The 26056-nt window shown below is 43.2% G+C and overlaps 1 protein-coding gene across 1 annotated transcript in view; it reads left to right on the plus strand.

The window, feature by feature from the left end:
• The first annotated feature begins 775 nt into the window (after positions 1 to 775).
• LOC141164831 (uncharacterized) overlaps positions 776 to 26056 on the plus strand; it is a 40509-nt gene continuing 15228 nt past the window's right edge. The window contains exons 1-3 of the mRNA XM_073650491.1: positions 776 to 794; positions 6355 to 6434; positions 6536 to 6945. Coding sequence (XP_073506592.1) covers positions 776 to 794; positions 6355 to 6434; positions 6536 to 6945 — 509 coding nt within the window. The remainder of the gene's footprint in view (positions 795 to 6354; positions 6435 to 6535; positions 6946 to 26056) is intronic.

The raw sequence follows: 26056 nt of genomic DNA on the forward strand, positions 1-26056 counted from the left end.
TTTACTACAGGTAACTCAAAGGAAGAAGAAGCCTCCAGAACTCCAGCTCCAGTCAGTCTGCAGTTCTGAGCACCAGGGAAGCCACCTTCAGAGAGGAACAAAGACACACATGCCCTCACCAGATGCAGAACAGAAAATGCTAATGTAGGCCTGATTACAGTATTTGTCCAAGAAAACAGGCTGAGGAGTGTACACTCTGATACAACTCCTTCCCCTATCAACTTGTATATTGACCTCAACAGGTCGCTTGTCAAGTACACATACTGTAGATATAGCTGACGGGACTTATGGTTCCTCCTGTCTGGACAATCCATCTGCCTTTTGGTGTTGGTTCTCTTTTGGATATCATACGATAAAGTTATAGGGTTGAGGGTCTGAGCTCCATTTTGCATCCTCTTTGACTTAAAATCTGATTCTTGCACCCACTAATTGGCACTGCAGATCTCCCACATCATTTCCTAGGACAATATCTGCAGGCAGGCCACTCATCACCCCAACCACACATTGCTTGATCACCAAAGCCAAAGTCCAGTTCTACTCTTGATTTTGGGATATTCCTCCACTGGGCTCCAGCTAATTCAATGATAATCTCAGGTCTTTGCTGTATTGCCTCCGGCTGAACCACTCTGGGATCAGCTATGGCGAGAAATGCCCCAGAGTCATAAAAACCAAGAACTTTTAAACAGTCCGGCATGCCTTCCTGTAATTGCTTTCTTTGATGATTAGAGGAACTCATGGCTGTGGCCTGCACCCCATAAAACCCTAATAGTTGAACATGGTGTCTGAGTCATTAGGCAAGTCAACTTGGAGGAGTGACACCTTTCCCTCAATGGTATTTGGCTTTAAATAATTGATAGGCCCTCCCCGTGTTTGATGCGGGCACCGGCAATGAGCCCGCATCTTTTCCAGCACATGATAGCTGAGATGATCAGCTGTCATGTGCCCCTAACAGCTGCAGGTGGAATCGCGATCCATCCGCAGCTGTTAACATGTTAAATGCCGCTCTCAAATTCCGACAGTAGCATTTAACATGGCCATGTCAGAAGCGCTTCATAAGATCTGCCCATCGGCACGGCCGTCACATGATCGCGGGTCGCTGATGGGTTGGCATGACAACCGAGGTCTGCAGGAGACCCCTGTGGTTGTCATAGCCGATGAGATGATTGCAGCTTCTAATCTCCCATGGTGACTATTGAAGCATGTGAAAAGTGAAAAAAAATGTTTTTCTAAATATAAAAAAATATAAAAGTTCAAATCACCCCCCTTTCACCCCATTCTAAGTAATACAATAAAGAAAAATCAAAAATACACATATTTGATATTGCCGCATTCAGAATCACTCGATCTATTAATATATAAAAATAATTTATCTGATGGGTAAACGGCGTAACAAGAAAAAGAATCAAAACCCCAGAATTACGTTTTTTTGGTCTTCGCAACATTGCATTAAAATGCAATAATGGGCGGTCAAAACACAGTATCTACACCAAAATTATATCAATAAAAACATCAGCTCAATACTCAAAAAATAAGCCATCACCAGCCCCAGATCTCGAAAAATGGAGACGCTGCGGGTCTCGGAAAATGGTGCCTTCTTTTTTTTTTTTTTTTTTAACAAACCTTGGATTTTTTTTCACTACCTAAATAAGAAAAGAACCTATACATGTTTGGTATCGACAAACTCATAGTGATCTGGAATATCATAATAGCAGATCAGTTTTAGCATTTAGTGAACATGGTAAAAAAAATTGTAGAATTGCACTTTTTTTGCAATTTCACTGCACTTGGATTTTTTCCCCATTTTACAGTACACAATATGGTAAAACCAATAGTGTCGTTCAAAAGTACAACTCATCCTGCAAAAAACAAGCCCTCATATGGCCATATTGATGGAAAAATAAAACGTTATGGCTCTGGGAAAAAGGGGAGTAAAAAATGAAAACATAAAAACGGAAAAACCAAAGATGGTAAAGGGGTTAAATATGTTCAAGGTTCACATCGTCCTGCTCTATTAACTATAACTTCTTTGCTACCAGCAAAATGGTTCTCACTCTTTCTCACCATTACTTCTTCCTAAATCTCAGCCAACTGTGTTAGTCTAGAACTAAGATCGGCAAGATCAAAACTTTTTTACTAAAATTATTTTCTCCTAAAGATGCAGTAAACGTGGCTGATACCAGTTATCATGCCTTCCATCCTGATATTTTTTTGCTATATTCTCACATGTTGTTTTACTGAAGGAAATGGATCCCATTTGTACCCATTGACATCTATGTAAAGACACCAATAAATTGCTATGGCAGCCAGTGGCGAAACAATGTCCCAATTGTATTCCATATATAAAATCCTATTAGGTCCCGTAAGAAAGTTAAGTAAAGTTTAATAAAAAATTCCAAAAAGTTCAAAGAAAAAAACACAAATTTTAACTTAGAAAAAAATGCTTTCTTTAAAAAAAAACTAAAAAAAATACACATTATTGCCATGAAATTACTACACATAATGAGTATTATTGAACACACAAAAACCCAAACTTAAAAAAAAAAACATATTACCTCCATGATGAACATCTTAAAATTAAAGCTAAATTGCTCTTTTCTGTTATCCCCTCTAGCCAAATTAATATTATAAAAAGTAATCAGTGTCATATGAACCTAAAATAATACCAATGAAAACTATAACAAATAATGAGCTCTCATATAGATCTGCTGTTGGTAAAAAATAAAGTTACAGGTCTAAATGAAAAAAAAAATATTTAAAAGAAAGCATTTTTATTGTATACAGTCATGGCCAGAAGTGTTGGCACCCTTCAAATTGCTCCAGAAAATGAAGTATTTCTCCCAGAAAATGACTGCAAATTACACATGTTTTGTTATACACAGGTTTATTTCCTTTTTGGTGTATTGGAGCAACACAAAAAAGCAGAGGAAAAAAAGGCGACTTGGATATAATTTCACACAAGCCCCCCAAAATGGGCCAGACAAAATTAATATTAATATTTGGTTGCACACCCTTTGGAATAAATAACTGCAATCACTCACTTCCTATAACCATCAACAAGCTTCTTACATCCTTCAACTGAAATTTTGGACCACTCTTATATGTGAAGGGCGCCTTCTCCCAACAGCAATTTAACGATCTCTCTACAGGTGTTCATTGGGATTTAGATCCGGACTCAGTGCTGACCACTTCAGAACTCTCCAGCGCTTTGTTTCCATCCATTTCTGGGGGCTTCTTGAAGTATATTTAGGGTCATTTTGCTGCTGGAAGACCCATGATCTAGGATGCAAACCCAGCTTTCTGACACTAGGCACTACATAGCAACCCAAAATCCTTTGGTAATCTTCATGATGCCTTGCACACAGTCAAGGCACCCAATGCCAGAGGCAACAAAATAATCCGAAAACATATTTGAACCTCCACCATATTCGACTGTTGGCAGTGTCGGACTGGGGTGCTAAGGGCCCACCAGTAACCAACTCCAGTGCCCCACTTTTCAGCTACATGCAAATGTGACATTATCCTCAATCACAAATTTCTATGACAATGAATTGGGTAAATTAAATAATTCATTTCATTTACCCAATTGTTAAATGAATAAGATGCTGCATTTGTCTGTACATAGTGATTCAAGTGTATTGTGCCAAGCACTGCTCATATAAGAGGCAGGTGGCCCACCGGAGGATTCTCCTGTTCTCCTGTGGGCCAGTCCAAGCCTGTTAGCGCTGTGGTGTATTATTCTATGGTCACCTGTTCCCTCCAATGCCCGATTAACGTGTTGCAACTGCAAGAACTAGTAAAGATCAGTGTGGGGCCGGTCACACTCCTCCTGCAGCTGTCATTAGATTGAATCTGCCACATTTTTTGACTGTCTTGTATAACTTGACACCACCTATTAGTTGCTTACCTTGTGCCAGAAATGTGCGCTACAATTTTGGTGCAATTTCTGGTCCTCGTTACAGAATATTAGACCCCTCCCCTCTTAGTAAAGCCACACCCTTCTCATCTAAGGCACAGAAAGTGTTTAAAACACGAGGAACAGGTCATGAAATACAGTTTATGCCGCACATAACTACAGAATTCTGTCCCATGTAGCTGATAAATCTCTCCCAGTGACGTCTGATTAATATTTATATTTGTATTGAACATAAAACCACAATCTTGGGACCATTACCAGCCTACTTTATACATGTTTAATTGATATCACAAGTTGTTTTATCCCCAAAATATCTCTGCAGCTCCCTCATATAATTGTATGAAAAATATGAAGAAATATATGTGTGTGCCCACATATTATCTGTGCAGGTCCATATATCAGCCACTATTATGAGAAATATGTAATAAAATACACTATACTACAATATCAGTGTCTTGTCCCTTTAAATCTGCAGCTACTTCTGTCACCATGGTAACGGTATTCATACTCAGCCAATAGGATTGCTCGGTTTGAATTTGAAGAAAAAAAAAAAGTCCTATGTGGTCAGTTTGTTACATCTCATCTGAGTGTGAAGACAGACACCTGCGATCAGCGAGAGATTATAGGTATAAGACGTGATATAATATAACGGACGGAGCCACATCCCATCACACGCACTCAGTGACCACAACTGACAGGAATCAGCACATTTACCAGAGGATAAGTCATTATTCCCCAACACATGATACGCTGAGACACCAGGGGGGGGTGCTGCACTCGTCATATCTCCCATCTGGATGGATCCAGCAGCGAGATCCTGATAATTACCCCCAGCTTTGTTCCTCCATGGGGAATCGCCCCGGAGCACGCAGAACAGGTCGAAGTGTAGTACTGCTAGAACTCTGTACGATATCCCATCCTCCATATACCACATAATACAGGGCTGCTCCTACTGGGACAAGTCATCACCTATCCAGAGATCAGTGATAACTTGTTCCAGCTAGACATCCCCTTTAATGGAAGAGATCACATATCTAACAGCCAACACTTCATTCCAATCTTTCCCTGGCTCCAGTAATGCCCCTGAATATATCGCCAATATGAGCCAAATACCAAACCCTCTGCTGACGCCTCCTGATGTTTTATAGATTTTGGATACATTTCTACCAGAGAAGATATCAGCGGACACCATGGGGATCGAGTATTCTGCCAGCGTTGGACCAGGTAGTATCCATCACTCACTCACCGTTCTCTATACTCTTGTTACATGGGTTTCTTCAGCTTTACCCCTTCCCAATATGACCAATTTATGTTTTTTTTTCCTCTGCTTTTTCTAAGGGCTATAACTTTTTTAATGCCTGTCCACATAGAAGTGTGAGGTCTTGTTATTTTGCAGGACGAGCTGTACTTATAAATGACACCATTCATTTACCAGATAGTACTAGAAAACGGGGGAAAAATTCCAAGTGCAGTAAAATTGCAAAAAAAAACAACACAAGTCTGACATTGTTTTTTTTGGGAACGGTTTTAACGCTGCACATTGTGCGGTATTTTTTAAGGGGCATGACAAGGTTTTTATTGATACCATTTTGGGACAGATCTGACATTGTCATCGCTCGTTACAGGATTTTTTGCAGTGTTGTGAGGAATGAAAAAATGCAATTTAGGATTTTGTAATTTTTTTCTGTTTAAGGTGTTTACTGATCAGGTTAATTTTTATATTGTGATAGATTGGACTTTTCTGGAAGTGACAATACCACATAAGTGTATTTTTTAATCATCTTTATTTTTAGTGGGAGGTGAGTTAAACGTGTGGGTTTTTTTCACATTTTTCTAGACTGTTTTTTAACTTTTCATTGTATTTGTATATATCATCTGATCAATTGCACTATATACAGCTATACCACAGTAATGCTCCATATAGCAAAATCACAGTCTCCTTTGCAGCCCAAATGAAGCTTCATTATGACAGGCATGGGAGTCTTCAAAAGAACCTCGGCTGTCATAGCAATCCATCGGCGCCCTGCAATGGCATCACAGGAGCACCAATGGGATGAGGCGCCCCATTGCCGGCTTGCTGTTAATGCTGATGTCAGAGATTGACATCAGCATTTAACAGGTTAACAGTTGTGGGTAGATCTTGGCTACTCCGCGGCTATTACAGGCAGGTCCTGGTTTGTCACAGCCATTACCTTCCATGGGGCGAGCTGACCCTGTGACCCTGCTCCATGCACCCACTACTGACCTATACCAGTTTCCTGTGGCCCCTCCAGAGTACAGACTGCTGCACAGTAGTTTGCATTCTGCATTACGTGTAAAAGAGGAAAAACACCTCTTTACTCAGCGGGTTAAGGGGCAGCGTGGTGGTCAGTAGTGGCACTCTGGCACGTCCTCTCCGTGCAGTGAGAATTGCTCCTAATATCTGGTTGTGTTTTCTGCAGATTACATCAGTCCTGAGGAACAGCTGAGGAGACTGGCATATTGTGTGAAGTTTCTCCCTTCTCCCCTCTACAAGAAGGAGGTCAGTGAGACAACTCAGGGCAGCACTGCGGCCTCTTCTATAAGGTAGCTGTGTATTCGGATCTTCTTAGTATCCTCTTAACTTCATCTCTTCTCTTCCAGCGCCTGATGCCGACCAACCCCATTGCCCAAAGAAGATGCATAGAAGAGTATAAAGCCAGGGAGAAAAGGAAGAGGGAAGAAAGGCGCAAGGAACTAAAAGAACGGCGCAAGTACCTGGATGAAGAGAAAGACAAGGAAGAAGAGAAGGAAGAAGAGGAGAAAGCAGCAAAGAAGATAAAGCTGGACATCATGGAGAGGGATTTAAAACAGAAGACACTAAAAGAACTGTGCGCCTACCTGGATGAAGAGGAAGAAGAGGAAGAAAAGAAACAAGAGAAAGAAGAGAAAGCAAAGAAGATGAAACTCCACATCAAGATCCCTAGGGGGGAAGTGACGGCCAAAGCCCAGAAAAGAAGACAACCGATCCCAACAACAAGAAGGAAGAAGCAGAACCAGACCAACTTCCACCAGTACATCAACCGGTATTTGAGAGGAAAGAGGAACATCATGTGGACCATCCTGCTGGGACCTCTCTGCCGATAACATCACATACGGCAATACCGGCTGGTAAGTATAAGACCACCAAAGAAATAACAGAAGGATAGTGTAATATAGTGGTAGTAGATCAGGGTTAGTGTAATAAGAGTAATAATACTAGTGATAATAGTAAGAAAGTAATAAAATAGTAATAAAATAACAGTAGTAATAGTAGTAGGTAGAATAGCAGTGTGATCCAGGGTCCTAGGACAGTACGCCTTTTCTCGGGGTCAAGAAGGAATTTTTCCCCAGTGACACAAATTAGCTTAAGGTGTCCTGGGGTTTTTGCCTTTTTCTGGATCAACACTGTAGGTATAAGGTAGTATTAGTAGTGATAGGAAAGAAGAATAATACTGTAATAAGATAGCAGGATGTTAATATTAGTAATGATATTAAGTAGTTATATCTATATAAAAAAAAATTAAAATAATAACTGCAGTAGTAGTACAATAAGTAGTGTAATATCAATAAGATAGCTAGCAATAACATTATTAGGTTTGATCCAGGGTTCTAGGACTGATCGCCTTTTCTCGGGGTCAAGAAGGAATTTTTCCCCTGTGACACAAATTGGCTGAAGGTGTCCTGGGGTTTTTGCCTTCTTCTGGATCAACAGCTTCTGGTATAAAGATTTTAGTAATGCCATTATTAGAATCACAAGAGTAATACAAAAATTTAAAACTAATTAAAAAAATAAAATTATAACAGGTACATTTTTAATTGTAATAGTGCAGCAATAATAAAAATGGTAATAATAATAATATTATTATTAATAATAATACATTTGTGAGGCCTAGTTACAGTTAGTAAGTTAATGTAGTGTTAGTGTAGGGACCCATCTGAAGAGGTCGCCTTGACGTTGGCAGATGGGCTCGCACAATTTGCTCAAAATGTGCGCTAAGAACCTCATATTTCTATGTACAGGAGATCTAGCAGTAATACCATTCAGGAGATAGGTGCACACACATTTTGCAAATTCCTTTTGTGCAGCACACAGGGCAGGTATACAGGTTCAGGGCGCTCATATCTAGCGATAGTGTTACAGTAATATTATAACTGGGCCTTAAGAGGGTTGTCCAGTCCAAAACGATAAGTCTACAATCACTCCTTGTGACTGCAGATTTTTAAATCCGCCTAGTGCATGCACTGTGTGCTGTGTGGATTTGCCGGTCTCGGAGCCTGAGGGCATATATGAGTTATAAATACTCCAGTATATGGAGCAAGGCTGCGCCCAGACAAGTGATGGGACCGTACAGTGGGCGTGGACGACAAGAGGGCGCGGCCTCACTCCAAAGCCGCGCCCACTGCCCGGGAGCATGTATAACTCATACTTACATTCCAATCCTGGTTCAGAAACCGGCAAATCCCCAGAGCGCACAGTGCCTGCGCTGGGGTACTCATAAGTCTGCAGTCACACAGAGTGACTGCAGACTTATCGATTTCGACCGGACAACCACTTTAAAGGTAAAATGCTGTTAAAGGGAATCTGTCACCCCCTGGGAGTTATTAGACCGCTACTATGGGCATACGGGGTATAGAAAAGTAAATCTATACATACCTGTATGGCCCATAGTAGAGGTCTGATTGCAGAGAAAAGTAGTTTTATCTCTTTTTTTCAACAGGCTTGCCGTCCTATCTGATTATTATTCCCCTAAATCGCCGACTATCAGCCTAGTTACCATCTTCCCTCCCTCCCCCGCATGTCACAAGGCATTGGGACGTGCGCTTTCCTTCCTCACCTCCCTGCACATGCGCAAAGCTCGGCTCTTATAGACAGCGCTTTGTTTCCTCTGGGCCGGGTTTGTATGAGCACAATGCCGCAGGGCTCTATTGCTCAGGCGCCGGCGAGTCACTGTGACTTCCACCTACAAGAAGGTTTTCTGCGGCACTGTGCTCATACAAACCCGGCCGGGAGGAAACAAAGCGCGGTCTATAAGAGCCACACTTTGTGCATGCAGGTGAAAAGGGAACGTGGGGGAGGGAAAATGGTAACTAGGCTGATAGGTGACGATTTAGGGGAATAATATTCAGATAGACGGGCATTGCTTGGCGTCCCCCGGACGGCAAGCTTGTTGAAAACCAAAAAGATACAACTATTTTTCGCTGCAATCAGACCTCTACCATGGGCCATACAGGTAAGTATAGATTTACTTTTCTATACCCTGTATGCCCGTAGTAGCGGTCTGATAACTCCCAGAGGGTGACAGATTCCCTTTAACAATAGATCCTAGAAACGAATAGATAACTAGAACCTGTAAATAACTGGTTCCCAGCTAGTGATGAATATGTAAAGGGCAGTCTGGTACCAGGACCCGCTCTATAGTGCACATTATCATCAGGCAGGTGCAGTCAGGGCTCTTACAAGATCTGCGGCAGTCATGTAACGGTATAACACAGTCCCGCTTCTGCCTCAGTCGCTGACAGTAGAGCCAACCCTGATCCTGGCAACTTAACCCTTTATATGACACAGTCAGTGGCTTCCACAGCATGTAGGCACTTTAGACAAAAGGAGAGGGAGGCGCGATCATGGTGCCGAAGAGTTTCTATGGCAGCCGAGATCTAACAATGGGCCCCATGACGGCCATCTTACTGCTCCTATTAGACCCCGGCTGAGGAGAGGTCTATGAGGACACCGGTCAGAGTTATGTCGCCTGCTCTGCAGCTATTAGAAATATCTAGGGCTGATTAGTTTGCTATTTGTAAACTGGATCTAGCTCTGCCCCCCAGCAGCGCTGGGCTACCACTGGTGTGGTCAGGGCTATTGGGCTCCTAGATTGGGCAGAGAAGCTAAGTCTTCAGCAGGAGCTAGCTGAGGAGAGCGGAACGACTTGCATGGGGCTGCTGCACAAGAAGCAGCTCTCAAGGTGGACATTTATCCGGAGATGCGATACCCGGGCTGTGATCTGCTGTGCAGGCTGCATAGTCGCTGCCTCCTAGGACCCAAACTTCACCCCTAACAGGCACAGCAGAGCTCGGATGGCTGCAAGTAACCGGAGAGTTGCTGAATAGTGACTGTTGCGTCTCCTGCACTCAGATAAGAGCCATACAGAGAGGGGGCTCAGTAATGATGAATACGGGAAGTGTCCACCCCTCACATGCCCTATATGCGACCCCCAGAGGAAAAGTCTCCCCTATACCCAGCGCCTCATCCCGCCTTCACTGCTGGTGTGCTCCATTGCTTAAAGGGGATGTCTGATGGAAACAAGTTATCACTTATCCACAGGCTCGGTGATCACTTACCGATCATAGGGTCCGACCGCTGGGAACCATCGTCTGATCTGGAACTTTTATCCTGTTAGAAAGGACACAACCAGCATTAAAGAGAACCTAAAATATAACTTTTAATAATATATAATACATTAAAAACAACTGGTATTAACTAGTGATGAGCGAGCGTGCTCGCCACTGCTAGGTACTCGCCCGAGCATCTCACTGCTCGAGATGCTCAGCGCTCTGCGAGTATTTCCAGGTTGCTCGGGTGGGAACTCGGGTCCCCTCCCTGCATACACTGTGTTCCAAATTATTATGCAAATAATATTTTCTCAGATTTCTCATGCTGCACATAACACATCGGTATCTCTGGCTGCTATGGGCATAAAAGGGGACAAATTTATGGTGTGGCACCCATGCTCCCCTGACCTCAACCCCATTGAGAACCTCTGGAGCATCATCAAAAGGAGTGTCTATGATGGCGGGAGGCAGTTCACATCTAAGCAACAGCTCTGGGAGGGTATTCTGTCCTCATGCAAAACAATTGAAGCAGAAACCATCCAAAACCTGACAAATTCAATGGACGAGAGAGTTCAGAAGCTCCTTTCGAACAAGCGGTCCTATGTGCAAACGTAACATCACCTAGAATAAAGTTTTGAGTTGAAAACTTTGATTTCAGTTTGTAATAACCTGCTAATGCTTATAATTTCAAAAATGACCATTTTTTTGTTCTTTATTAAAATGAAAAGGTTGAAAACTCTGCTGTGCATAATAATTTGGAACATGCATTTTGAGTTCAGTTTGAGTTTTTTATATTTTTAAAAATATACTGTTATCATAGGCAGTTTGTACAAAAACTTTTCAATTGTACTCTAATAGTTATTTGACTGGAAAATTACAATGACTGCAATTCATATAGGTAATTTGGGAAAATCTGAGAAAATATTATTTGCATAATAATTAGGAACACAGTGTATTTGGTGCTCTTTAGAGAGCCAATGAACATGCAGGGATTGCCTGCCACGCACTGTAATGCTGTAGCCATGTTTTCTGTGGGCATTATAGTGATTGGCTGGCCGCACAGCGTCATCAGGTGTATATAAGACCGGGCACCGCCATGCTCGTCACAGTCTATCCCAGAATCAGGCAGTGTAGGGAGAGATGCTGCTGAGCTAGGCAGAAATTTGGTTGTTTATTAGTTAGTGTAGGTATACCACAACATCTACAGATATCCATCTGAACTAACAGTCCTTCTGAGGACTAATCCAGCTACATATTTTCAGTGGTGTAGGTGATAGCAGGAGCTAGGCAGGCAGGCAGTGTATGTGACAGACGGCAGTACATAATACAGCACAAGAGGCTCCATTCCAGTTCTGTCTGCTCCTGCTGTTACAGATATTTCTTGAAATAGCCCCAAGTATCAGGGGCCAGGGATAAAAAAAAATGTATCTTAATCCTGATTATTTGCTTAAAAAACAATCCAGAGAACACCGTTTTTCTGCTCCATTAGCTTGTTGCCACAGCAGAATACAGCCGGATTCTTTCTATATTACAGCGATAAAAATCCAGAAATTTGTATTGAACGTGGAAAATATTAGCGTCCATTTCAATTTTGTTGCAGTCTGTGTCAGTGAAGTTATTGACACGAGGTCGCTGTGAAAAATAGTAACCTACAGGCCAGCTATTTAAAACTCTGGTTTTCCGTCACATGTATCACATATCACTGCTGTTCAAATCCAGCCATTTGTAGTGAACGTGGAAAATATTGTCTTCCATTTAAAATGGGCAAGGCGCGTCGCAAGGGACAGGGAAGTGGACGTGATGGTGATGGTGCATGCATACGACGAGGCCGAGGTTGTGGGCAAGCTGAAATTGTGCCACAACAAACACCCACATCTTGTCGCTCGACCTTCCTGTCCCAATTAATAGGGGACCGCAGAACACCACTATTGAACACAGAGCAGTGTGAAAAGGTTATTGGTTGGATAGCAGATAATGCTTCCATTCACTTAGCCAACACCACCACCACCCTGTCTTCCACACAGTCAAGTCACAGTAGCCGTGAGTCTGGACTGCATATTACTCACCCTTTTCCTCGTTCCTCCCATCATGCCGAGTGCCCAGAGACAACTGATCCCACACTTGGACACTCCGAAGAGCTGTTCACTTTTCCATTTATAGATTCGGGCATCTCGCCAGGTCCACTTGAAGCAGGGCAAGAGGAGACTGCATGTAGCGATGCCAAAATATTTGAGCAACCACGGTCACACGAACATGATGGTGGGAAACTGTGAGAAGAGGCAGATGATGATGAGACACAATTGCCAGAAAGTCAGGAGGAGGACCAGGGAACGGAAGTGGAAGATGAGGTGGTGGATGATATAGTAACTGACGCAACCTGGCAGGGGGACATGCAGAGCGAGGATAGCAGCACACAGGAGGAGTGAGGCATAGCACCACAACAGGCAAGAAGAAGCAGTGTGGTGGCCGCAGACACAAGGCGGGAAAACGTTCCTCGTAACGCCAACACAACGAAAGTTGCCAGTACAACTGTTGGGTCTTCCTGAGTCTGGTTGTTTTTTAAAGACTCTGCCGATAACTCAAAAAAGGCCATTTGCACCACCTACCAGGCCAGCATTAGCAGGGCTAGCAAAACTACCATCCTGACCACCACCAGCATGATCAGGCACATGGCAGCAAAACACCCGACTAAGTGGGCCAAACCCCAGGGTCCAGCAACAGTGTCTGTGGGTGACACCACTGCTTGTTCCACTGTTGTGTGTGCATGCCAATCCCCTGTCCATGGCGCATACCAAGATGCCTCCCGCCCTGAACCTGTCGTTGAACACTCTCAACAAGCACCATTAGCAAGCACGTTGTAATGCACACGCCCGGGCTGAGTGGCGTGTGCGTGTATATGTAGTGATTCCACTGGAACATGCCGGAGAGTGAATGCCTGGAGGGGCGTAACTAAGTATTCACCCGATCCGACCAGGGTCGCACGACGGCATACGACGCCAGTGCACCAAGGAGGAACCGAGCAGAGGGACCAGGTGCTACTCCAGGACAGACCCCGGACACGGCTGTTGACCCACACCGGTGAACACAGGAACAGACAGGCTAGGCTGCCACACGGACTGGTGGGTATAGGCAGGCATGACTGGTATGCAGGCAGGCGGGTATTCAGGCAGGGAGGTACAGGCAAGCACGGCTAGAGTGCAGACAGGGAGGCACTAGCAGGTTGGAACACAGGCGGGATAGGACCCAGTACACACTGGGACTCAGGACAGAACCACAGATGTGGCGGACAAACACAGCAGAGGTAGGCTGCCCAGAGTGGTGAGCGAGAGCAGGGCAAGACGAGACCGCCAAGAGCGGTGAGCGAGAGTAGAGCAAGACGAGGCCGCCTGGAGCAGTGAGCAAGAGTAGAGCAGGACGAGGCCACCTGGGCAGCGAGCAAAGGGTCAGAGCAGAGCGAGACTGCAGGAGCAGCGAGCAAAGGGTCAGAGCAGAGCGAGACTGCCGGAGCAGCGAGCAAAGGGTCAGAGTAGAGCGAGACTGCCGGAGCAGCGAGCAAAGGGTCAGAGCAGAGCGAGACTGCCGGAGCAGCGAGCAAAGGGTCAGAGCAGAGCGAGACTGCCAGAGCAGTGAGCAAAGGGTCAGAGCAGAGCGAGACTGCCGGAGCAGTGAGCAAAGGGTCAGAGCGGAGGAAGACTGCAGGAGCAGTGATCAAAGGGTCAGATCAGGCCAGAGGCGCCGGAGCAGTGAGCAAAGGGTCAGAGCAGGCTAGAACCGCCGGAGCGGTGAGCAAGGCAGAGCAGGCTAGAACCGCCGGAGCGGTGAGCAAGGCAGAGCAGGCTAGAACCGCCGGAGCGGTGAGCAAGGCAGAGCAGGCTAGGACCGCCGGAGCGGTGAGCAAGGCAGAGCAGGGGGGACAGGGCTCTGTTCACACGGAACAGACGGGAAGGGAAAGGCAGAACCAGATACCCACAGGGTACTTGCAGTGAAGTAGCGAGTGGACCAGAAACTCACAAACGGAAGTACAGTGACAACGAGCAGGAGTTAGGTACGAGTTCAGACTCTGCAGAAAAAGGGAAGGTACGGACATAGAGAAAAACAGGAAAACAGGCTAGGAGAGTATTCAGACAAGAACAGACACAGCAGCAAGATACAGGAGTGGGTCTAGGTATGCGGCCCCTAGAAGGCGGAACGAACAGGCTAGGAGCGTGTTCAGACAGGAACAGGCAAGATACAGGAACGGGTCTAGGTATGCAGCCCCTAGAAGGCGGAAGGAACAGGCTAGGAGCGTGTTCAGACAGGACAGACGAGATACAGGAGCGGGTCTAGGTATGCGGCCCCTATAAGGCGGAAGGAACAGGCTAGGAGCGAGTTCAGACAGGCCTGGAAATACAGCCTCCAGGAAGGGCAGGCAAGCAAACACAGAAAGGGACCTGGCACATTTAGAGTGAAAGAGCACACTGAATGAAACACAATGCTCAGGCAGGGTTTCTTGGGAGGAGCTGGGTTAAATACCAGGTGACAGACAGCAATAGGGTGAGGACGCATCAGGGGTGTGTCTGCAGCAGGTACAAGAAACAGGAAGTGATCGGGCGCCGCCCTTAAGCTGCAGAAACAGAGGCAAGCAGACAGCATGGAGGGAAGCCAGGCTAGCAGACTGGACTGGAGATCAAGTGCACGCTCTTGCACAGTGGGAGATGGACCACTATGCAAGGACGCTGCCAGGTATGTTACACACGTCCACGTCCCAGAGCAGTTTTCAGTTGTCCCTATCCCACACATTTTGCGAATGCTTGCGCTCGAAATGTTGCCTTTTAGACTCATGGAGAACGAAGCTTTCCACAGCCAGATGGCAGCAGCCGTCCCTCAGTACTCAGTCCCCAGCTACCACTATTTCTCCCAGTGTGCGGTCCTCGCTTTACACAAGTACATGTCCCACAACATTATTCATGCCCTCAACAATGAAGTTACTGAGAAAGTCCACCTAACCACGGACATGTGGACAAGTGCTTGTGGGAAGGGACGGTACATCTCGCTGAAGGGACACTGGGTGTTAATAGAGAGAGCCAGGACCCAGTCAGACCTTGGGACGGAACACGTCCTTACGATGCCGAGGATTGCGGGCCCTGGGTCAATCAGGGTTGCCCCCACATTCTACAGCTCCTGCACCTTATCCTCCTCCACTTCAGCCTCCATCTCAGAAATTACCACATCAGTCACAAGCTGGAAGCACTGCAGCACTGCCTCAGCCAAGCGGCAACAGGCTGTGCTGAAGCTAATATGCTTATGTGCTTATATGTGACAAACCACACAACGCTGAAGAGTTGTGGACAGCTCTGAAAGAGCAGGCAGATCTGAGGCTCACACCGCTGAACCTACAGCCAGGCATGGTCATATGTGACAATTGCCGGAACATGGTGGCTTCCTTTCACTAGAACTACTGGGCCTAGAAGAAACCTACTCTGTAATTTTACGTGACCTGCACTTCATGGCGGAGATGCTGCTTCCTCAACACTTCCACTTTGCAATAAAACCATTCACAGAAATGTGATGAACTGATTTTAACAACTGTGGCATCCTATAAAAGGACTAGGCTCAAATACAGTGAGTTCTTTAGAATGAGCCATTCTTTTGCAAATGTTAGTAAAGGCAGCCTGAATGTCTAGCGGCTGGATTGTATACACATGTGATTATGAGACTGAATAAAAATAAACTGAATTCAATGATTAAGAAGTGTGTCCCAATACTTTAGTTAATAAAGTGTATTTTCTCACTTCCTTGTGTCGCTCCCTGATCCTCTTTAAATCTAGAATGACATATGGAAAAAGTATACGGATTCAAAATAATAGAGATATTTTTAAAGGGTTATTAAGAACTTTAACATCAAGGACTTAGCCTAAGCAAAGGCTATCAAGCTTTGATCAGTATGAACTGCACTGATCAGCACCGTGAAGAGATCATTTTATGGCTTTTTTCATAAACTACAGAGATGATAAAAAAAATCTTCTTAAAGGGAATCTGTCAGCAGGATTCCACCCCCAAACTATTTATATGTGCATGTAGCTCTTGTGACGGGGTGTGTGACAGAGAGGGCAGAGACAGCAGGACGGAGAACAATCCAACAACCTTTATTGGGACTGAAAGAATATAACACCAAACATAGATATGATTCCTGGAGTCTTCAAAGTGGTCACATAAAAAGGAAGAAATCCGTGGGCGCCACCAGGTAATCCGATGCCAAGGACAATGTAACAACAGTTCTTATTCTAGTTCCTCAAATCCAGCAGGGTAGGCAAGACATACCAATCCCACGTGGCAACTGATTTCCAATCTCCAATAGTCCAACTGACCCCCAATCTCCAATAGTCCATACACGTGCACAGCAGCAGATCCTCTCACCTCACACGACACAGCATCAACTAAAAAAATCAAACATATGGCTTATTGCTCTCCTTCTCTTGGGATCAGCACCCGATTCGGCAGAGATACTCACCCCCCACCCACTTAAACATTTACTACAGGTAACTCAAAGGAAGAAGAAGCCTCCAGAACTCCAGCTCCAGTCAGTCTGCAGTTCTGAGCACCAGGGAAGCCACCTTCAGAGAGGAACAAAGACACACATGCCCTCACCAGATGCAGGACAGAAAATGCTAATGTAGGCCTGATTACAGTATTTGGCCATGAAAACAGGCTGAGGAGTGTATACTCTGATACAACTCCTTCCCCTATCAACTTGTATATTGACCTCAACAGGTCGCTTGTCAAGTACATGTACTGTAGATATAGCTGACGGGATTTATGGTTCCTCCTGTCTGGACAATCCATCTGCATTTTGGTGTTGGTTCTCTTTTGGATATCATACGATAAAGTTATAGGGTTGAAGGTCTGAGCTCCATTTTGCATCCTCTTTGACTTAAACTCTGATTCTTGCACCCACTAATTGGCACTGCAGATCTCCCACATCATTTCCAAGGACAATATCTGCAGGCAGGCCACTCATCACCCCAACCACACATTGCTTGATCACCAAAGCCAAAGTCCAGTTCTACACTTGATTCTGGGATATTCCTCCACTGGGCTCCATCTAATTCAATGATAATCCCAGGTCTTTGCTGTATTGCCTCCGGCTGAACCACTCTGGGATCAGCTATGGCGAGAAATGCCCCAGAGTCATAAAAACCAAGAACTTTTAAACAGTCCGGCATGACTTCCTGTAAGTGCTTTCTTTGATGATTAGAGGAACTCATGGCTGTGGCCTGCACCCCATAAAACCCTAATAGTTGAACATGGCTGTCTGAGTCATTAGGCAAGTCAACTGGGAGGAGTGACACCTTTCCCTCAATGGTATTTGGCTTTAAATAATTGATAGGCCCTCCCCGTGTTTGATCCGGGTACCGGCAATGAGCCCGCATCTTTTCCAGCACATGATAGCTGAGATGATCAGCTGTCATGTGCCCCTAACAGCTGCAGGTGGAATCGCGATCAACCCGCAGCTGTTAACATGTTAAATGCCGCTGTCAAATTCCGACAGTGGCATTTAACATGGCCATGTCAGAAGAAATTCATAAGATCTGCCCATCGGCACGGCCGTCACACGATCGCGGGTCGCTGATGGGTTGGCATGACAACCGGGGTCTGCAGGAGACCCCTGTGGTTGTCATAGCCGATGAGATGATCGCAGCTTCTAATCTCCCATGGTGACTATTGAAGCATGTGAAAAGTGAAAAAAAATGTTTTTCTAAATATAAAAAAATAGAAAAGTTCAAATCACCCCCCTTTCACCCCATTCAAAGTAATACAATAACGAAAAATCAAAAATACACATATTTGATATTGCCGCATTCAGAATCACCCGATCTATTAATATATAAAAATAATTTATCTGATGGGTAAACGGCGTAACAAGAAAAAGAATCAAAACCCCAGAAATACGGTTTTTTGGTCTTCGCAACATTGCATTAAAATGCAATAATGGGCGGTCAAAACACAGTATCTACATCAAAATTATATCAATAAAAACATCAGCTCAATACTCAAAAAATAAGCCATCACCAGCACCTGATCTCGAAAAATGGAGACGCTAGGGGTCTCGGAAAATGGTGCCTTTTTTTTTTTTTTTTTTTTTAACAAACCTTGGATTTTTTTTCACTACCTAAATAAGAAAAGAACCTATACATGTTTGGTATCGACAAACTCATAATGATCTGGAATATCATAATAGCAGATCAGTTTTAGCATTTAGTGAACATGGTAAAAAAGAATTGTAGAATTGCACTTTTTTTGCAATTTCACTGCACTTGGATTTTTTCCCCATTTTACAGTACACAATATGGTAAAACCAATAGTGTCGTTCAAAAGTACAACTCATCCTGCAAAAAACAAGCCCTCATAAGGCCATATTGATGGAAAAATAAAACGTTATGGCTCTGGGAAAAAGGGGAGTAAAAAATGAAAACACAAAAACGGAAAAACCCAAGATGGTAAAGGGGTTAAATATGTTCATGGTTCACATCGTCCTGCTCTATTAACTATAACTTCTTTGCTACTAGCAAAATGGTTCTCACTCTTTCTCACCATTACTTCTTCCTAAATCTCAGCCAACTGTGTTAGTCTAGAACTAAGATCGGCAAGATCAAAACTTTTTTACTAAAATTATTTTCTCCAAAAGATGCAGTAAACGTGGCTGATACCAGTTATCATGCCTTCCATCCTGATATTTTTTTGCTATATTCTCACATGTTGTTTTACTGAAGGAAATGGATCCCATTTGTACCCATTGACATCTATGTAAAGACACCAATAAATTGCTATGGCAGCCAGTGGCGAAACAATGTCCCAATTGTATTCCATATATGAAATCCTATTAGGTCCCGTAAGAAAGTTAAGTAAAGTTTAATAAAAAATTCCAAAAAGTTCAAAGAAAGTTCAAAGAAAAAAACACAAATTTTAACTGCTTTAAATGCTTTCTTTAAAAAAAAACTAAAAGAAAATAAACATTATTGCCATGAAATTACTACACATAATTAGTATTATTGAACACACAAAAACCCAAACTTAAAAAAAAAACATATTACCTCCATGATGAACATCTTAAAATTAAAGCTAAATTGCTCTTTTCTGTTATCCCCTCTACCCAAATTAATATTATAAAAAGTAATCAGTGTCATATGAACCTAAAATAATACCAATGAAAACTATAACAAATAATGAGCTCTCATATAGATCTGCTGTTGGTAAAAAAAAGTTACAGGTCTAAATGAAAATAAAAAATATTTAAAAGAAAGCATTTTTATTGTATACAGTCATGGCCAGAAGTGTTGGCACCCTTGAAATGGCTCCAGAAAATGAAGTATTTCTCCCAGAAAATGACTGCAAATTACACATGTTTTGTTATACACAGGTTTATTTCCTTTTGCGTGTATTGGAGCAACACAAAAAAGCAGAGAAAAAAAAGGCGACTTGGATAGAATTTCACACAAGCCCCCCAAAATGGGCCAGAAAAAATTGTTGGTGCCCTCAACTTAATATTTGGTTGCACACCCTTTGAAGTAAATAACTGCAATCACTCACTTCCTATAACCATCCACAAGCTTCTTACATCCTTCAACTGAAATTTTGGACCACTCTTATATGTGAAGGGCGCCTTCTCCCAACAGCAATTTAACGATCTCTCTACAGGTGTTCATTGGGATTTAGATCCGGACTCAGTGCTGACCACTTCAGAACTCTCCAGCGCTTTGTTTCCATCCATTTCTGGGGGCTTCTTGAAGTATATTTAGGGTCATTTTCCTGCTGGAAGACCCATGATCTAGGATGCAAACTCTGCTTTCTGACACTAGGCACTACATAGCAACCCAAAATCCTTTGGTAATCTTCATGATGCCTTGCACACAGTCAAGGGACCCAGTGCCAGAGGCAACAAAATAATCCCAAAACATATTTGAACCTCCACCATATTCGACTGTTGGCAGTGTCTGACTGGGGTGCTAAGGGCCCACCAGTAACCAACTCCAGTGCCCCACTTCTCAGTTACATGCAAATGTGACATTATCCTCAATCACAAATTTCTATGACAATGAATTGGGTAAACTAAATAATTCATTTCATTTACCCAATTGTTAAATGAATAAGATGTTGCATTTGTCTGTACATAGTGATTCAAGTGTATTGTGCCAAGTACTGCTCATATAAGAGGCTGGTGGCCCACCGGAGGATTCTCCTGTTCTCCTGTGGGCCAGTCCAAGCCTGTTAGCGCTGTGGTGTATTATTCTGTGGTCACCTGTCCCCTCCAATGCCCGATTAACGTGTTGCAACTGCAAGAACTAGTAAAGATCAGTGTGGGGCCGGTCACACTCCTCCTGCAGCTGTCATTAGATTGAATCTGCCACATTTTTTGTCTGTCTTGTATAACTTGACACCACCTATTAGTTGCTTACCTTGTGCCAGAAATGTGCGCTACAATTTTGGTGCAATTTCTGGTCCTCGTTACAGAATATTAGACCCCTCCCCTCTTAGTTAAGCCACACCCTTCTCATCTAAGGCACAGAAAGTGTTTAAAACACGAGGAACAAGTCATGAAATACAGTTTCTGCCGCACATAACTACAGAATTCTGTCCCATGTAGCTGATAAATCTCTCCCAGTGACGTCTGATTAATATTTATATTTGTATTGAACATAAAACCACAATCTTGGGGCCATTACCAGCCTACTTTATACATGTTTAATTGATATCACAAGTTGTTTTATCCCCAAAATATCTCTGCAGCTCCCTCATATAATTGTATGAAAAATATGAAGAAATATATGTGTGTGCCCACATATTATCTATACAGGTCCATATATCAGCCACTATTATGAGAAATATGTAATAAAATACACTATACTACAATATCAGTGTCTTGTCCCTTTAAATCTGCAGCTACTTCTGTCACCATGGTAACAGTATTCATATTCAGCCAATAGGATTGCTCGGTTTGAATTTGAAGAAAAAAAAAAGTCCAATGTTGTCAGTTTGTTACATCTCATCTGAGTGTGAAGACAGACACCTGCGATCAGCGAGAGATTATAGGTATAAGACGTGATATAATATAACGGACGGAGCCACATCCCATCACACGCACTCAGCGACCACAACTGACAGGAATCAGCACATTTACCAGAGGATAAGTCATTATTCCCCAACACATGATACGCTGAGACACCAGTGGGGGGCGCCGCACTCATTACATCTCCCATCTGGATGGATCCAGCAGCGAGATCCTGATAATTACCCCGAGCTTCGCTCCTCCATGGGGAATCGCCCCGGAGCACGCAGAACAGGTCGAAGTGTAGTACTGCTAGAACTCTGTACGATATCCCGTCCTCCATATACCACACAATACAGGGCTGCTCCTACTGGGACAAGTCATCACCTATCCAGTGATCAGTGATAACTTGTTCCAGCTAGACATCCCCTTTAATGGAAGAGATCACATATCTAACAGCCAACACTGTTCATTTCCAATCTTCCTCTGGCTCCAGTAATGCCCCTGAATATATCGCCAATATGAGCCAAATACCAAACCCTCTGCTGACGCCTCCTTATGTTTTATAGATTTTGGATACGTTTCTGCCAGAGAAGAAGTGAGCGGACACCATGGTGATCGAGTATTCTGCCAGTATTGGACCAGGTAGTATCCATAAGTAATATCTGATCTTCCTCCATATTCTATTGTATATGGGTTTCTTCAACTTTACCCCTTCCCAATATGACCAATTTATGGGTTTTTTTCCTCCGCTTTTTCTAAGGGCTATAACTTTTTTAATGTCTGTCCACATAGAAGTGTAAGGTCTTGTTATTTTGCAGGAGGGGCTGTACTTATAAATGACACCATTCATTTACCACATAGTACTAGAAAACGGGGAAAAATTCCAAGCGCAGTAAAATTGCAAAAAAAAAAACAACACAAGTCTGACATTGTGTTTTTTGGGAACGGTTTTAACGCTGCACATTGTGCGGTAAAAACGACCTAGTAATAGGATCCTGCTCCTCAAGGTGATTACACCAAGACCAAACTTGGCCAGTATTTTTGGGGAAAAGCAAACATTATTTTGATTGTGTCACCATTTTTTCCGAGACCCATAACATTTTCATTTTTGGGGTTGATGGAGCTGTGTGGGGGCTTATTTTTAAGGGGCATGACAAGGTTTTTATTGATACCATTTTGGGACAGATCTGACATTGTCATCGCTTGTTACAGGATTTTTTGCAGTGTTGTGAGGAATGAAAAAATTCAATTTTGGATTTTTTTATTTATTTCTGTTTAAGGTGTTTACTGATCAGGTTAATTTTTATATTGTGATAGATTGGACTTTTCTGGAAGTGACAATACCACATAAGTGTATTTTTTTATCATCTTTATTTTTAGTGAGAGGTGAGTTAAACGTGTGCTTTTTTTTCACATTTTTCTAAACTTTTTTTTAACTTTTCATTGTATTTGTATATATCATCAGATCGATTGCAATATATACAGCTATACCACAGTAATGCTCCATATAGCAAAATCACAGTCTCCTTTGCAGCCCAAATGAAGCTTCAATATGACAGGCATGGGAGTCTTCAAAAGACCCTCGGCTGTCATAGCAATCCATCGGCGCCCTGTAATCGCGTCACAGGAGCACCAATGGGATGAGGCACCCCAATGCCGGCTTGCTGTTAATGCTGCTGTCAGAGATTGACATCAGCATTTAACAGGTTAACAGTTGTGGGTAGATCTTGGCTGCTCCGCGGCTATTACAGGCAGCTCCTAGTTTGTCACAGCCATTACCTGCCATGGGGCGAGCTGACCCTGTGACCCTGCTCCATACACCCACTACTGACTTATACCAGTTTCCTGTGGCCCCTCCGGAGTACAGACTGCTGCACAGTAGTCTGCATTCTGCATTACGTGTAAAAGAGGAAAAACACCTCTTTACTCAGCGGGTTGAGGGGCAGCGTGGTGGTCAGTAGTGGCACTCTGGCACGTTCTCTCCGTACGGTGAGAATTGCTCCTAATATCTGGTTGTGTTTTCTGCAGATTACATCAGTCCTGAGGAACAGCTGAGGAGACTGGCATATTGTGTGAAGTTTCTCCCTTCTCCCCTCTACAAGAAGGAGGTCAGTGAGACGACTCAGGGCAGCGCTGCGGCCTCTTCTATAAGGTAGCTGTGTATTCGGATCTTCCTAGTTTCCTCCTAACTTCATCTCTTCTCTTCCAGCGCCTGATGCCGACCAACCCCATTGCCCAAAGAAGATGCATAGAAGAGTATAAAGCCAGGGAGAAAAGGAAGAGGGAAGAAAGGCGCAAGGAACTAAAAGAACGGCGCAAGTACCTGGATGAAGAGGAAGACGAGGAAGAAGAGAAGGAAGAGGAGAAAGCAGCAAAGAAGATAAAGCTGGACATCATGGAGATGGATTTAAAACAGAAGACACTAAAAGAACTGTGCGCCTACCTGGATGAAGAGGAAGAAGAGGAAGAAAAGAAAGAAGAGAAAGAAGAGAAAGCAAAGAAGATGAAACTCCACATCAAGATCCCTAGGGGGGAAGTGAAGGCCAAAGCCCAGAAAAGAAGACAACCGATCCCAACAACAAGAAGGAAGAAGCAGAACCAGACCAACTTCCGCCAGTACATCAACCGGTATTTGAGAGGAAAGAGGAACATCATGTGGACCATCCTGCTGGGACCTCTCTGCGGATAAAATCACATACGGCAATACCGGCTGGTAAGTATAAGGCCACCAAAGAAATAACAGAAGGATAGTGTAATATAGTGGTAGTAGATCAGGGTTAGTGTAATAAGAGTAATAATACTAGTGATAATAGTAAGAAAGTAATAAAATAGTAATAAAATAACAGTAGTAATAGTAGTAGGTAGAATAGCAGTGTGTTCCAGGGTCCTAGGACTGATCGCCTTTTCTCGGGGTCAAGAAGGAATTTTTCCCCAGTGACACAAATTGGCTTAAGGTGTCCTGGGGTTTTTGCCTTTTTCTGGATCAACACTGTAGGTATAGGGTAGTATTAGTAGTGATAGGAAAGGAGAATAATACTAATAAAATAGCAGTTAATTAATAATAAGATAAACTAGTTATATCTATAAAAAGAACAAAAACTTAAATACAAATAATTATAGAAATAGTTTAATCAGCACTGTAATATTAAATAGTTATAGAAAAGTTAGAATAGTACTGTAATAAGAAAGCAGGACATAAATAATAAAAATACATTCTTTAAAAATAACAAAAACCTATATTAAAAACAACTATATTAGAACATTTAGTACAGTAATAGTAATTACATAAATACTAATAACATAATTAAGTTTGATCCAGGGTCCTAGGACTGATCGCCTTTTCTCGGGGTCAAGAAGGAATTTTTCCCCTGTGACACAAATTGGCTGAAGGTGTCCGGGGTTTTTTGCCTTCTTCTGGATCAACACTGTAGGTATAGGGTAGTATTAGTAGTGATAGGAAAGAAGAATAATACTGTAATAAGATAGCAGGATGTTAATAATAGTAATGATATTAAGTAGTTATATCTATCTATAAAAAAAAATAACTGCAGTAGTAGTACAATAAGTAGTGTAATATCAATAAGATAGCTAGTAATAACATTATTAGGTTTGATTCAGGGTTCTAGGACTGATCGCCTTTTCTCGGGGTCAAGAAGGAATTTTTCCCCTGTGACACAAATTGGCTGAAGGTGTCCTGGGGGTTTTGCCTTCTTCTGGATCAACAGCTTCTGGTATAAGGATTTTAGTAATACCATTATTAGAATCAAAAGAGTAATACAAAATTTTAAAACTAATTAAAAAAATAAAATTATAACAGGTACATTTTTAATTGTAATAGTGCAGCAATAATAAAAATGGTAATAATAATATTATTATTAATAATAATACATTTGTGAGGCCTAGTTACACTTAGTAAGTTAATGTAGTGTTAGTGTAGGGACCCATCTGAAGAGGTCGCCTTGACGTTGGCAGATGGGCTCGCACAATTTGCTCAAAATGTGCGCTAAGAACCTCAAATTTCTATGTACAGGAGATCTAGCAGTAATATCATTCAGGAGATAGGTATCTGTGCTCACACATTTTGCAAATTCCTTTTGTACAGCACACAGGGCAGGTATACAGGTAAAGGGCGCTCATGTCTAGCGATCGTGTTACAGTAATAATATAACTGGGCCTTAAGAGGGTTGTCCAGTCCAAAACGATAAGTCTGCAATCACTCCTTGTGACTGCAGATTTATGAATCCGCCTAGTGCATGCACTGTGTGCTGTGGGGATTTGCCGGTCTCTGAGCCTGAGGGCATATATGAGTTATAAATACTCCAGTATATGGAGCGAGGCTGCGCCCAGACAAGTGATGGGACCGTCTAGTGGGCGTGGATGACTAGAGGGCGCGGCCTCACTCCAAAGCCGTGCCCTCTGCCCGGGAGCATGTATAACTCATACTTACATTCCAATCCTGGTTCAGAAACCGGCAAATCCCCAGAGCGCACAGTGCCTGCGCTGGGGTACTCATAAGTCTGAAGTCACACAGAGTGACTGCAGACTTATCGATTTCGACCGGACAACCACTTTAAAGGTAAAATACTGTTAAAGGGAATCTGTCACCCCCTGGGAGTTATTAGACCGCTACTATGGGCATACGGGGTAAAGAAAAGTAAATCTATACATACCTGTATGGCCCATAGTAGAGGTCTGATTGCAGAGAAAAGTAGTTTTATCTTTTCGGTTTTCAACAGGCTTGCCGTCCGGGGGACGCGAAGCAATGCCCGTCTATCTGAATATTATTCCCC

The sequence above is a fragment of the Phyllobates terribilis genome, unplaced genomic scaffold (assembly GCF_046119375.1).
Source record: "Phyllobates terribilis strain yellow unplaced genomic scaffold, ASM4611937v1 Scaffold_1__5_contigs__length_1240528914, whole genome shotgun sequence".
Lineage (NCBI taxonomy): Eukaryota > Metazoa > Chordata > Amphibia > Anura > Dendrobatidae > Phyllobates > Phyllobates terribilis.